Here is a 15,959-nt window from a genome sequence, read left to right on the forward strand (position 1 = left end):
CACGTACACAATGGGATTGGCCAGTCAGCTAATTGTTAACTATATGTTCCAAAACTTTGGAATTGAATTCTTTGATTATACAGAACAACATATAATAACTATAATAGCATATTAAAATGTATTAAAACTATATAATACGCTTGCTATGCTGGTTTAATCATATCACGTGGGTCTGGATTTGACACGTACACGAGAGGGATTGCCAGTCAGCTATTTAACTATATGTTCCAAAACTTTGGGAATTGAATTCTTTGATTATACAGAACAACATATAACTATAATAGCATATACATAAAATGTATTAAAACTATATAATACGCTTGCTATGCTGGTTAATCATATCACGTGGTCTGGATTGACACGTACACGAGGGGATTGCCAGTCAGCCTATCTAAACTATTATGTTCCAAAACTTTGGAATTGAATTCTTTGATTATACAGAACAAACATATAACTATATAATAGTATATAAATGTATTAAAACTTATATAATATGCTCTCTATGCTGGTTAATCATATCACGTGGTCTTTATTGACACGTACACGAGGGATTGCCAAGTCAGCTATTCTAACTATATGTTCAAAAACTTTGGAATTGAAATTCTTTGATTATACAGAAATACATATAACAAACTATAATAGCATATAAATGTATTAAAACTATATAATACACTTGCTATGCTGGTTAATCATATCACGTGGTCTGGATTGACACGTACACGAGGGATTGCCAGTCAGCTATCTAACTATATGTTCCAAAACTTTGGAATTGAATTCTTTGATTATGCAGAATAACATACAACTATAATAGCATATTAAAACTATATAATACGCTTGCTATGCTGGTTAATCATATCACGTGGTCTGGATTGACACGTACACGAGGGATTGCAAGTCAGCTATCTAACTATATGTTCCAAAACTTTGGAATTGAATTCTTTGATTATACAGAATAAAATCATATAACTATAATAGCATATAAATGTATATTAAAACTATATAATACGGTTGCTATGCTGGTTAATCATATCACGTGGTCTGCATTGACACGTACACGAGGGATTGCAAGTCAGCTATCTAACTATATGTTCCAAAACTTTGGAATTGAATTCTTTGATTATACAGAACAACATATAACTATAATAGCATATAAATGTATTAAAACTATATAATACGGTTGCTATGCTGGTTAATCATATCACATGGTCAGGATTGACACGTACACGAGGGATTGCCAGTCAGCTATCTAACTATATGTTCCAAAACTTTGGAATTGAATTCTTTGATTATGCAGAATAACATACAACTATAATAGCATATTTATAACTATATAATACGCGTGCTATGCTGGTTAATAATTGCTACTACTCCGGCTTGTACTAAAGGTGGTAATTTTTCGTGTAACAGTGATGTGTTATGTTAGAAACTTAACTTTTCAGGTAAACGTAGGCTATCATTTACATGTTTTAAAAGTCTGAAAAACTACACATATTTTGGGAGATATTCCTAAATTAATCTTTAACAGCGAGTTTCTCCTTTCTGTAATGTGAGTTTAGAGCTATTTTACCTGAAAAATAATATTTAACCTATTATAACTTAAAAATTGAACATTTTATATACAAATACAGGATGTGTTGATCCGTCACAAAAATGCCTCTTACATTTAATTATTAAAAACGCTATGTGAATGTTAATTTTCTGTAGTATATTTTATTAAACATTCAAGGCCTAGGTAGTAAACCAATTGTTATAAAGTACACTTATACTATGAAATTTCTATGAATCCGTTTGTAGTTGTTTAATTATGGCTGCGAACAAACTTCAAAAAGCAATGTTATGGGGTATATAAGTTTTATTATACTAATAGATAGAATATATCTCAGACCTTTATACCCACGCTCTTATTGCTAGTTAATTATGTAATTTAATGAATAATGAATACAAGTGTGTTAAATTACTTAGTAAAACTAATTTTTATGTTATGTAAAAAGAGTTAACAATCATTTAACAGACATGCTATATCGTTTAGATTACTAACTGTTGTTTCTTATCAATGAAAATGTCACCACTAATGTCCACTGCCAAAAATAGCCTTCTTTCTGTATTGTAACATGAACAGTCAACATTTGAATTAACACATTTTTATCAAAGTAAAATACAATGTCAGGGTACACTTTAATGAGTATATTCATTTTAAAGTTTGAATCTATTGCACTGTTTAACATTATCTACTGCTCACACCACGTTAGATCAACAGTCATTGCAAGTAAGTAAAACTTTAATATAATTTTCGTTATTATTGTTTTTGATAAAATTATATAAAACAAATAATTTATAATATGTTTTAAGCATATATGTTTAAAATTAACCAAAAGCACTTGAAACTCACTATTTCCTTCCTAAATACACACCTCAAACAAATTAAGGGATCACTTCTACGCTAGGTGCATAAATGGCATAAGAGAGTTGTACTTTACCCGCAGATAAAGGCAGCATCTTGATAAAGATTATTTTATTATTTCCGAATAGTACTGTTAAATACTGCTGTTTTGCTTATCAGGTCCAAGCAAGAATGAGATAAGAAAAATACCAGGTATAGTTCTGTAGCTAGCTAAACTTGTGCCAGTTTAGATGTTGATCAATTGATGTTTTATGGTTGCTATGTTCGGTTTTCATTGTAATGGCGGGTTTTAAGACAGGTTTTTTCCGATACAGAAGTCACTAGAGCAGTCACTTTGACAGAAGAGGTGTTTTCCCCACGGGATGTAGGTAGTCCACTTAGGTGTGAGTCAGTCAGTGGTTACAAGATTGTGGAACCGGTACCAGGAGCAAGGCACTCTTCACAGAAGACTAGGACAAGGTCGCTAGAGGTCCACCACGCACATAGAAAACAGATCTTTACGAGTTAACGCACTTTGTAATCGGGTTTCAACTGCTAGAGAATTTCAAAATGACTTTAGTCAAGCAACTGAAAACTTGTATATCAGACCAAACAGTGAGAAATCAACTCCTGGAAGCTGGAATGAGGTCTAGGAGACCTTTCCAAGTGTCTTGATTGGACCACACTTAAAAGAAAAGCAAGATCGCAGTTCACAAGAGACCACAGGCGTTGGCATAACGTAAGGTAATATACAATACGAGTCGACGTTTACAATTTTTGGTACTTGACGGCCATGTCAGAGTATGGAGAAGAAGAAATGAGCGGGTTGGTTAATTGTCGCCCAACTCCTAGCGTTCTGATTGATGGCGGCTCAATATTGGTGTGAGGCGGAATAACAGTTGGTGATCATACAGACCTTTTAGTGATCCGATACGGTAGTTGGACAGCCCAACGTTACGTGGGTGACGTGTTGGACGTCCCACTACATGCAGCGAGAGTACTTGGACATACATAACATACCAGTATTAGAACGGCTCAATATTGGTGTGAGGCGGAATAACAGTTGGTGATCATACAGACCTTTTAGTGATCCGATACGGTAGTTGGACAGCCCAACGTTACGTGGGTTGACGTGTTGGACGTCCCAGTACATTCAGCGATAGTACTTGGGCAGTACTTGGACATACATAACATACCAGTATTGGAGCGGCTTAATATTAGTGTGGGGCGGAATAACAGTTGGTGATCATACAGACCTTTTAGTGATCCGATACGGTAGTTGAGCAGCCCAATGTTACATGGATGACGTGTTGAGCCTCAGTGTATGAAGCGAGAGTACTTGGACATACATAACATACCAGTATTGGAGCAGCTCAATATTAGTGTGGGGCGAATAACAGTTTTGTGATCAAAACACACCTTTTAGTGATCCGATACGGTAGTTGGACAGCCCAACGTTACATGGATGACGTGTTTGAGCCTCAGTGTATGAAGCGAGAGTACTTGGACATACATAACATACCAGTATTGGAGCGGCTCACTTGCAGTCCAGACTTAAAATCTAATTGAACATGTCTGGGACGAACTAGGGAGAAACATCTGAGGCCGGCCAAACCAACCCAGGACCTTGGATAAGCTGGAAATAGCAGTACGAGAAGAATGCGTGCGGTGGCCATAGGAGGTAACACGAGATATTGAATGTGGAGTTTCAAACAACAGATTATGGTTTGTTACAATTTAAATTTAATTAAACTAACTAATTAACTATTTTACTTATATTTTTTGTGTCAAAGTTAAAAAAGAAGTACAAACTATTAAAAAAGTGATCTGTCAATTTGTTTTGAGATGTACACTACAGTACCATATTCCTCAGATAGTCCCCTCACCTACAATTTTGTAGTTGCCTGTATAATTAGCATTGATTGTATTTTTTCTTTTTAATCCAGAGCTTAGGTTCTGCAGATATTATGCCACGGTTAATTCAACAATTCTACAAATAATACTTCATATAAAATTATATCAAAAACAAAAGTAAATTTTTTTAACATCACAAGATCACTTTTCATATGTCTGTGGTCAAGAAGTCATTGGGTGACTTTTCCACAATTTCACAAAACAAAGAAAGAAAAACACTTGTGATTATACTATACTGTGCCACAACCTGAGTATAATTTTTTAATTCAAAGATAACTGTAAAGTTCTCATTTTCCATAATTTTTTAATTTACTCGTAGATTAACTATTTTCTGAGTTATGAGAAGAGAAACTAGATACAGATATAGTGTTATTACAATTAATAATAAAGTACAGTACTGGCAGTACTGGGAGTGCTCATATAGGAAATATATTGAGAAAGATTTTAGCATATTTTTATATTTACATTAGATCAATAGGACTGACAAGTGATAAATGTTCCAGATTCCATAGAAGCCTGCCAAGATTATGGGGTGTTCTATTCATTTGATGCAGTCATGCAGGTCTTCAATGATGCGAAAGTAAGTGATCTTCATAACCAATGTTTACTTGATGACACAATCTAAATCTAAACTTTATACCATTACTATATAGATCCCTATAAACCTCAGCTTCACAACACATGTGGTCCAGCATATCAATAGTAGCCTTGAAACATGACAACTATTGACTCTTGTAGATCTAGACAGCATCATTTGATTTGTAGAAGTGCTGAAGTGGGTGAATACAAAAGGATCGAAATTCTGGATATCATTTGAGACGTCACTGCTATCATTTCAATTTATGTTCTGTGACTGTTCCCTTCTCACCACCTTTCATTTAATACAAGCTGTAAAGTAAAAAACTAATATTAAAGTAAAGATGTCTTATATTTACCAGGACAGGCGAAATTAGGGCTAAGAAGCCCTCTCTAACACTTAACCTGGGGACCAACGGCTTAAAAGGTGACTTCCGAACCACCACACCAATGGTCGGACAGGCGGGCTGCTTGCAAGGACAGGATCGCTCAGCGGTCACCCATCCAAGCAGCAGCCACGCTAGACGTTGCTAGAATCCGGTTATCTTGCGATAAACCGTTGTACCTGCTACACAGCGCCATTGGCGTAAACACATCATATACAGTAAGACATCATTGTAGTAGGAACATCAGACATCCAGTTGCGATCTTGATTGGAAGTTATCTGTGACTATAGTACCAATGTAAAAATGCAGGACACAGATTCCACTGCTATCTTTTCAGTTTATGTTCTGTGACTGTTCTCTTCTCACCATCTTTCATTTAATACAAGCTGTAAAGTAAGACATCATTACATTAGGAACATCCGGTTGCGATCTTGATTGGAAGTTATCGGTGGACTAGAGGATCAATGTAGGAATGCAGGACACAGACTTTCTGTTACTTTTCACTGGAGTCATTTTTAAAACTACGCATGAGCATAGAAGGTTAGTTTCTTGTGAGAACACTAATATTCATTGAGATCAATACACGAGCATGAGCTATAAATCGTTACCGGTACTGGTGTGTGTTTCAGTACTACAACACGACAGAAGTGAGACAACTAATGAGAACTTACCAGGAGACTTATCCGTACGATCCGAGGCGACGGTATGGAAAAAGAAAACCATTCATCGTCGTAGAGAGTACGAGAAGAGACAGTGAGTTTCATAGATCCATCTTGTGCAATGAATATAGACAAACATAGAGTAGTAATCATAGGTCTTGAGTTGAGTAGATAAACTGAAAATGAGCATAAAAAGTGTGATAGTGATAGTGATATTGAAAGGGACTGCAGCAATGTCAAAGGGCCATTTTTTATAACTTTTTATAACATCACGCTGAAAATTAATACTTTTCATATCACTACTGGAAAGTCAATTATCTTTAAGTACATAAAAAAATAAAATAACCGATTTTTTATGGTTTTGCAGAGGCATTCAAAACGATATAAGACACCTAATTCATGATTTTTCTTAAAGGTACTACATACACGGGCTATCCAAAAAGTAACAGATGTTTTTGAATGGTGGGGCAGTGGGCGAGGCTACAGCCGCCATCTTGGTGCTAAACACTGGCGTTCAGTATGTAGTCACCCGCTGTCTGTATCTCTTTTACTTTTCTCACTGTCATCAATTAAAATGTGTGCTGCAATTGAAAATCCCGCCACTTGTGATAAGTTTGTTGTTGGAAAAAAACCATGAACCAACTGAAACACAATTGGTCCCACTATTAGAACCAGTACTGGAGTAATAAGGATATTGAGAGGAGAATGTAGATAATAATAGTAATAATTACTGATAAACTCTTATAACAGTATTTTAAATTACATTTTACATGATGGGTATACTATAGGATCGTATAAATACAAAGCAGTCTTTATCAAAGTCCTCATAAATTTTAAATAATTCTATTTGGGGTAAGAAATCTTCAATTTATATCTATAAGGAAACCAACACAAATATTTAATCTCATAAAATGATTGTCTTTGTTAATGTTATAAATATAACCGATTGAATGAAATATAACAAATAATTTTATTTATTTGAAGCTCTTAGTATTTTAATCTTCTTGAAACTAACATTAAGAAGAGCAAAACAAAAAAATGATTATTGTGGCAACGGATGATTTCCCCAGGATTTAGGAGATTTGCCATTATTATGTTACAAGACGGAAATGTGATGTTTGGTGAACATTTTGTTTAGATTTAAACTGTAAGATACCGGTGGGTATGTGACAAGACGTAAATGTGGTATTTGGTGAACATTTTGTTTAGATTTAAAATTTAAGATACCGGTGCGAATGTGACAAGACGTAAAATGTGGTGTTTGGTGAACATTTTGTTTAGATTTAAACTGTAAGATACCGGTGGGTATGTGACAAGACGTAAATGTGATGTTTGGAGAACATTTTGTTTAGATTTAAACTGCAAGATACCGGTGGGTATGTGACAAGACGAAAATGTGATGTTTGGTGAACATTTTGTTTAGATTTAAACTGTAAGATACCGGTGGGTATGTGACAAGACGTGAATGTGGTATTTGGTGAACATTTTGTTTAGATTTAAAATTTAAGATACCAGTGCGAATGTGACAAGACGTAAATGTGGTGTTTGGTGAACATTTTGTTTAGATTTCAAATTTAAGATACCGGTGGGAATGTGACAAGACGTAAATGTGATGTTTGGTGAAAATTTTGTCTAGATTTAAACTGTAAGATACCGGTGGGTATGTGACAAGACGTAAATGTGATGTTTGGTGAACATTTTTGTTTAGATTTAAACTGTAAGATACCGGTGGGTATGTGACAAGACGTAAATGTGATGTTTGGAGAACATTTTGTTTAGATTTAAACTGCAAGATACCGGTGGGAATATGACAAGACGTAAATGTGATGTTTGGTGAAAATTTTGTCTAGATTTAAACTGTAAGATACCGGTGCGAATGTGACAAGACGTAAATGTGATGTTTGGTGAACATTTTGTCTAGATTTAAATTGTAAGATGCCGGTGGGAATGTGACAAGACGTATGTGGAAGATGTATGGGAATGTGATGTTTGATGAACATTTTGTCCATTTTAAACTGTAAGATATCGGTGAGAATTTGACAAGACCTATGTGGAAGATGTATGGGAATGTGATGTTTGATGAACATTTTGTCTATTTTAAACTGTAAGATATCAGTGAGAATGTGACAAGACGTATGTGGAAGATGTATTGGAATGTGATGTTTGATGAACATTTTGTCTATTTTAAACTGTAAGATATCGGTGAGAATGTGACAAGACGTATGTGGAAGATGTATGGGAATGTGATGTTTGATGAACATTTTGTCTATTTTAAACTGTAAGATATCGGTGAGAATGTGACAAGACGTATGTGGAAGATGTATGGGAATGTGATGTTTGATGAACATTTTGTCTATTTTAAACTGTAAGATATCGGTGAGAATGTGACAAGACGTATGTGGAAGATGTATTGGAATGTGATGTTTGATGAACATTTTGTCTATTTTAAAACTGTAAGATATCAGTGAGAATGTGACAAGACGTATGTGGAAGATGTATTGGAATGTGATGTTTGATGAACATTTTGTCTATTTTAAACTGTAAGATATCGGTGAGAATTTGACAAGACGTATGTGGAAGATGTATGGGAATGTGATGTTTGATGAACATTTTGTCTATTTTAAACTGTAAGATATCAGTGAGAATGTGACAAGACGTATGTGGAAGATGTATTGGAATGTGATGTTTGATGAACATTTTGTCTATTTTAAACTGTAAGATATCGGTGAGAATAATAACCATTGTGTTACAGGCAGGAGGTCTGTAGGATGGATGTTGGCACGAAGTACAGGATCTCGTTACATGAGCAATCCACCGCGCAGTCTGGTGCCTCTGAGGGACCTGTTCGACAACCGTGGGGGCCTGTTACGCCGCGCATACTTCAGCATTGGGATGTACGCTGCAGCCCATGATGTCCTGGAAGTTATGTACCGATACCCTGTCGTAATGGCTGGGTTAGTATTGCAAATAGAACCATGTTATAGATCTTCAATTTTATAGTTTAAGTAATTGTAATTTTATTCTAATTCCATCATAGCATAGATGTTTGGTAATATATATATTGTTTGTTAATAGTAACACAATTGTGTAAATGATATAATCAAATGTAACATACTATACAATTTGCCTATATTGACATACTGAGTACAGGCCAAGACCATGAGACACTACTACGTAGACGAGACAAGAATTCTACAAAGTCAAAATGTTACGAGCATATCCAGTGAGACACTCGGTTCAATGTCCATTGTCAAACCCAAAATGGTAATTACAACCATGTAGGCACAGCCACTGCTCTGACTGGCAGTTGAAGTTAAAACATTTTTAGTTATTTTTATTCCACTTTAACATGTACAAAATCATACACACAATTTAAATTCTAGAATAAATTTGCCAGTTATAAACTGGATAAAGACCTTTCCTGTAATGAACTAAACATAACCCTAACTAACAATGGCCAGCACTGCCATTTGGAATTATTTACTAGTCCTTCACTCGGGTCTACAGTCCATGATTGGAAACTGTAAACAAAAAATTCCATTAAGCAATACAATTCAAAGAACTACTGTCTTCTCAATTTTTGTCATGGCTATTATGCCTGCTTTTCTTTGACCCATAATGAACTTAAATTTCAAATTAATCGTTTTTACTTTCAAAATTATGAAGAAGACTATTAGTAATGATTAAAACTTTCTTATATACTTTTCTTATAAAACTTTTCTTGCACCACCTCTCCCAGGACTTGTAGATAAAACGAAGACTGTGTGTTCAACAGGTAGTGTGACCTGTACGTCTCTAAGGCAGTAACTGATAACTACATAGGTTGCTTCATATTGTTGTTGTACAGTGCTGTTTACAGTGTCAGTTTCTAAATATTTACAAACATTGATCAGTCTACTGACTGTAAAACATCAACCAATGTTTTTGACATCAAGAAAAGTACCAGCTGCAGCCATTCATCAACAGGTAGTGTGACCTGTACGTCTCTAAAGCAGTAACTGATAACTAAATAGGTTGCTTCATATTGTTGTACAGTGCTGTTTACAGTGTCAGTTCTAAATATTTAAAAACATTGATCAGTCTACTGACTGTAAAACATCAACCAATGTGTTTGACATCAAGAAAAGTACCAGCTGCAGCCATTCATCAACAGGTAGTGTGACCTGTACGTCTCTAAAGCAGTAACTGATAACTAAATAGGTTGCTTCATATTGTTGTACAGTGCTGTTTACAGTGTCAGTTCTAAATATTTACAAACATTGATCAGTCTACTGACTATAAAACATCAGCCAATGTGTTTGACATCAAGAAAAAGTACCAGCTGCAGCCATTCATCAACAGGTAGTGTGACCTGTACGTCTCTAAAGCAGTAACTGATAACTACATAGGTTGCTTCATATTGTTGTACAGTGCTGTTTACAGTGTCAGTTCTAAATATTTACAAACATTGATCAGTCTACTGACTGTAAAACATCAGCCAATGTGTTTGACATCAAGAAAAGTACCAGCTGCAGCCATTCATCAACAGGTAGTGTGACCTGTAACATCTCTAAAGCAGTAACTGATAATTACATAGGTTGCTTCATATTGTTGTACAGTGCTGTTTACAGTGTCAGTTCTAAATATTTACAAACATTGATCAGTCTACTGACTGTAAAACATTATCAGTCAATGTTTTTTGACATCAAGAAAAGTACCAGCTACAGCCATTCATCAACAGGTAGTGTGACCTGTACGTCTCTAAAGCAGTAACTGATAAACTACATAGGTTGCTTCATATTGTTGTACAGTGCTGTTTACAGTGTCAGTTCTAAATATTTACAAACATTGATCAGTCTACTGACTGTAAAACATCAGCCAATGTGTTTGACATCAAGAAAAGTACCAGCTGCAGCCATTCATCAACAGGTAGTGTGACCTGTACATCTCTAAAGCAGTAACTGATAATTACATAGGTTGCTTCATATTGTTGTACAGTGCTGTTTACAGTGTCAGTTCTAAATATTTACAAACATTGATCAGTCTACTGACTGTAAAACATTATCAGTCAATGTTTTTGACATCAAGAAAAGTACCAGCTACAGCCATTCATCAACAGATAGTGTGACCTGTACATCTCTAAAGCAGTTACTGAGGTTGGTGAAAACTTTCAAGGATGAATGGAAAAAATTACCCTTATAAACTCTAATTAGACAGCCTGTCTCAAGATTTGGTCAATGCCGTAAATGAAAATATTGGTGAATACCGGCAATTCTTCACTTACAATTTCTGTATTTGAGTATAGCAACTTGGATTAAAATTGTCTCTGAAAACTAGCAATCTCACAAATTATGCTCCCCTCAGTTCACTAAGGAACATCAATTGGGGGAGAATGATTTGTGGTTTTGAGTTTCTGAACTGAAATAAAAGGAACGAGGTCAACTTGTACAGATCATTCAACTGTCACCGGGTATGAAAAGTGGGTTCAACACAAGATCCCAGAGTTAGTGTTTGTCACAACCGAGCTCACAATATCAGATGCACGACACTGACTAAACTTCAAACATACAATATAGAACAAGAAGGTATGATGGCCTTTTTTCTATGTCTTTCTGGAATTGTGTTGCTCTATAACAATGCTGTACACCTTTCAAAACCAAAATCTGAAAAATTTTCTGGATGGAAACAGAACATCTACCATCCAGACTCTGCAGAGAGATTTCCATTTATTCTGCTAAAGGAGATTCTTGGATGCATGCGCTTCACCATAGCAAAAAAAAGTGAAAGGAACAGTTGAGCATATTCAAGATCCACACGTGGCTGACATATGGCTTTTTGCAAACAAAAGCTCGTACAATGTTAAAAAAATGGATATTAAGTAGAAAGATAGTTAAAAATGAAATAAATTCAAGAAAAAATCTTTTTAATATGTTGTTTATTTAGTAGAAATTGAGTTAATCTTCCAAAGCCCCCAAATGGTATTCATTTCACGATTTGTTAGTGAGTTTGCTAGGAAGTTCCTCCCATATATATTTTCTGTTTGCTGTACATAGCAGGTTCTGCACATTTAAATTACGACATAACCAGAATACCAATCACTATTTTATTCTCACTGATATTGACTTAAATACACTTTAATAAAATTCTTTAACACTTTAACAGATGATCGTTTCACTTTTAAAACTTTAAGACTCTTGAGGTTTTATAATCATGACTGTGACTGGGAGGTTATCTCATAAATAGCAAAGTTAGGTCAGTATCCACAAGCAGATAACCTATTTTATTGTTTCAATATGTAAGCAAGCAGTAACTAAAAATACATAAGCTATTTTTAATTGCTTCCCTAACATATTGCTGTATGATATATCTTACTGAATGGATTCATAAATATTTAACATGTATCTCTTGTTGTGTTTCAGATACGTCTTTTGTTTCATGTTCACTATAAAAAAACATTGTTTACCCTAAATAATGCATATGCTTTTACTATGACCTGAGACATGGAATAAAAAAGGAAATGGTGTCCAGAAACCAAAAACATACAAAATCTATAATTATTTTATTTATTAAATTAAAAAAAAAAAAACTAACAATTTATTGCAGAAAAAACTATTATGCATTATAGACATTTTTTATCTTAAAAATGGTGTATTATTATTAAAAGAGGAATGGTTGCTTACATGTGCAATGTGAACTAGTAACAGTGGCAAACAATTTAAAGACATCATCTGTTTGTACAGATACTGACTGGCCATGACCAAGCAGCATTTGCTATCGCTAAGGAATTTCAGGACATCAAGGATCTTCCTCCTCCTGGAGACCCCGTCTACCGTTGGCCAGCAGATCTCTTGAAGCCCGATCTTGTCTTCTTCATCAACTCACCGGACAGAGAGAGTGGACATTGGAGAGTCACTCCCAGACCTAATGTCTTCAAACCCAAGTAAGTTTTAAGATCGGGATGAAGTTCGTGTTAATTAATTGCTCTTCAAAGAAAGATGATAAAATGTAACTATTCAAACCCAAAATAATCATGTTATTTTTATTGATTTATGGGTCATAAAAAACATGATTCCAAATTCCTTCATCATTCAGTTTTTCGTTGATGTACAGTAGCTCTTTTGGTTTAACATCATCTGTTAACCAAACGGCCTAATAGCTCAAGAGTATAGTTGTGTTAGCAATAATTTGATGCAGTGTGAACAGGAAAACAGTCTCAATTCCAAGGTGACAGACTTTGGAACCGAGTTAGAGATGGACTCAGTATTAGTACTATTGTACGACCTTGAATTGTGCCGACTCTCCTTATTCTGTATCCTCACACACAGTTCATTGGTCCATGAGGATGGGCAGAATAACGCTCAAAAAGGAATTAACCCTCTCCTTTAAAAAAAATTTGTTTTAATCCAGAACCAGCCATTGGTTAGGAACAGCAATCATGCCCTATCTAAGTAGTAGCCATTCTCATTACTTTACATTAAAGCTGTACTTAGACCATAGGCTGTGACAAGGATGTTAGAAATTAACAAGACTCATTATAATAAAATTATGTTCATCAACACTGAACATTATGTGAATGTTAATTGCATTAACTTCATCTGCAAATTAATTCTTCAATATATATAAAAAAGAAAATTTTTGGAATATTTATGATTGACATAATAATAATAGTTTACACAAATTTATCAAACGAATAAATCTAAAGATAATTCTATTCTTCCTGTTGTTTAATATGCATGGGTTTTCTATTTTCTGTAAATAATGCCAAGGATGTGTGGATCTTTTTATATAAAAGATCGACCAACACAGAATATTACAGTCATTTACAAGACATATTTCTTTTTCTTCTTCACCAGATGCTCAGTTTCTGGCCTTATTTCTCAGTCAATTAACATAAAACACACGAACAAAGTAATACATATTGTATTTGCTTATAACTGTTATCAGTACTTGAATGTCATCAAAAACTAACTTCACCTCAACATTGATTCTGTAAGGTTGGTGGAAGTGATGAGGCGAATGTACGGCATGCCAGTACTGGAGCTCAATGACACGTTCCTGTACGACGACATCCTGCTGAGTACATATTGTATTTATTTATAACTGTTATCAGTACTTGAATGTCATCAAAAACTAACTTCACCTCAACATTGATTCTGTAAGGTTGGTGGAAGTGATGAGGCGAATGTACGGCATGCCAGTACTGCAGCTCAATGACACGTTCCTGTACGACGACACCTGCTGAGTACATATTGTATTTATTTATAACTGTTATCAGTACTTGAATGTCATCAAAAACTAACTTCACCTCAACATTGATTCTGTAAGGTTGGTGGAAGTGATGAGGCGAATGTACGGCATGCCAGTACTGGAGCTCAATGACACGTTCCTGTACGACGACATCCTGCTGAGTACATATTGTATTTACTTATAACTGTTATCAGTACTTGAATGTCATCAAAAACTAACTTCACCTCAACATTGATTCTGTAAGGTTGGTGGAAGTGATGAGGCGAATGTACGGCATGCCAGTACTGGAGCTCAATGACACGTTCCTCTACGACGACATCCTGCTGAGTACATATTGTATTTACTTATAACTGTTATCAGTACTTGAATGTCATCAAAAACTAACTTCACCTCAACATTGATTCTGTAAGGTTGGTGGAAGTGATGAGGCGAATGTACGGCATGCCAGTACTGGAGCTCAATGACACGTTCCTCTACGACGACATCCTGCTGAGTACATATTGTATTTACTTATAACTGTTATCAGTACTTGAATGTCATCAAAAACTAACTTCACCTCAACATTGATTCTGTAAGGTTGGTGGAAGTGATGAGGCGAATGTACGGCATGCCAGTACTGGAGCTCAATGATACGTTCCTGTACGACGACACCTGCTGAGTACATATTGTATTTACTTATAACTGTTATCAGTACTTGAATGTCATCAAAAACTAACTTCACCTCAACATTGATTCTGTAAGGTTGGTGGAAGTGATGAGGCGAATGTACGGCATGCCAGTACTGGAGCTCAATGACACGTTCCTGTACGACGACATCCTGCTGAGTACATATTGTATTTACTTATAACTGTTATCAGTACTTGAATGTCATCAAAAACTAACTTCACCTCAACATTGATTCTGTAAGGTTGGTGGAAGTGATGAGGCGAATGTACGGCATGCCAGTACTGGAGCTCAATGACACGTTCCTCTACGACGACATCCTGCTGAGAATGCAAGGACATCTCGACAGTTACCTCCCTGGCAGGCTCAATTTCCAACAGGTCTTCTACAAGGATATCATCGGTCAGGGCAACAACGCTGATGAACAAACATAGAACTCGTGTCCTTTTTATAAGTAAAAAAACAAAAATCTCTATACATGTTTGTCCTTGTCTCTTTACCACTTTTAACAGGTTCCATAGAAGAGTACAGGTCTGAAAACATGAATGACAGAAAGATTAAGGAAACACAGGATGGGAGAAAAAGGTTTATCTTCACCGAAACACTTTCAGGCCATGACATTTCTGGACAGTAATGCAGTTTGCAGTTTACCGCTAAGTGAGGACAACTTATTAGTCCTCTTCTATCCAGATCTTATTCTTAACTACCTGAGTTTAAATAAGATTACAACAGTTTCCAAGATTCCATACTTTATATTGGGGTACTCAGTATAATGTTTTTAACGATCTCACATTGTGGAGTTGCTAACACTGTCAATGGCTCTCGTAGTGTTGGAGAACTTCTTATCAGTGATATCTATCTTGTACAGACTCTAATCCTCACTATGTACATAAAGTCATACCTCGTATGTAATCTGTGCAGTGCCAGCATAATTACTATCATTGTTTTACGTCTGTTTATGAATATATTCAATGAAAAAAGACAAAACTGTATTTGTTAAAAACTGAATATGATTACTATTCAATTTCAATTATATATTACACAAAACTTGCGTGCCAACAACATATTTGGTCAGACCTCAACACTCTTCTTCTTTACTGGTGATATATCGTATCATATGAGGAACGAACAGAGAAAAGATGAAGAAACAACTTC

General features: G+C 35.3%; 2 protein-coding genes across 2 annotated transcripts; both read left to right on the forward strand.

Annotated features, from left to right (window-relative positions):
* Nucleotides 1-2,086: 2,086 nt before the first annotated feature.
* On the forward strand, nt 2,087-9,093 carry LOC124356048. The gene is made up of 5 exons (XM_046807206.1): nt 2,087-2,266; nt 4,798-4,874; nt 5,886-6,009; nt 8,668-8,869; nt 9,066-9,093. Exons 1-5 carry the CDS (start codon nt 2,161-2,163, stop codon nt 9,076-9,078), a joined length of 522 nt encoding a protein of 173 aa, XP_046663162.1. The 5' UTR covers nt 2,087-2,160; the 3' UTR covers nt 9,079-9,093.
* Nucleotides 9,094-9,120: 27 nt separating this feature from the next.
* On the forward strand, nt 9,121-15,281 carry LOC124353419. Its single transcript, XM_046803258.1, has 3 exons — nt 9,121-9,138; nt 12,635-12,834; nt 15,049-15,281. The coding sequence occupies exons 1-3, from the start codon at nt 9,121-9,123 to the stop codon at nt 15,236-15,238; spliced, it is 408 nt and encodes a 135-aa protein (XP_046659214.1). The 3' UTR covers nt 15,239-15,281.
* Nucleotides 15,282-15,959: the final 678 nt, after the last annotated feature.

The sequence above is a fragment of the Homalodisca vitripennis genome, chromosome 2, assembly GCF_021130785.1.
Source record: "Homalodisca vitripennis isolate AUS2020 chromosome 2, UT_GWSS_2.1, whole genome shotgun sequence".
Classification (NCBI taxonomy): Eukaryota; Metazoa; Arthropoda; class Insecta; order Hemiptera; family Cicadellidae; genus Homalodisca; species Homalodisca vitripennis.

Bases quoted from the DNA above. Each gene is read 5' to 3' on its own strand.
- LOC124356048 (XM_046807206.1), top strand. From the start codon at position 2,161: ATGTCAGGGTACACTTTAATGAGTATATTCATTTTAAAGTTTGAATCT. The intron at 2,267-4,797 runs GTAAGTAAAACT...TAAATGTTCCAG, and splicing joins TAGATCAACAGTCATTGCAA to ATTCCATAGAAGCCTGCCAA. The intron at 4,875-5,885 runs GTAAGTGATCTT...TGTGTGTTTCAG, and splicing joins AGGTCTTCAATGATGCGAAA to TACTACAACACGACAGAAGT.
- LOC124353419 (XM_046803258.1), top strand. The intron at 12,835-15,048 runs GTAAGTTTTAAG...TGATTCTGTAAG, and splicing joins CCTAATGTCTTCAAACCCAA to GTTGGTGGAAGTGATGAGGC.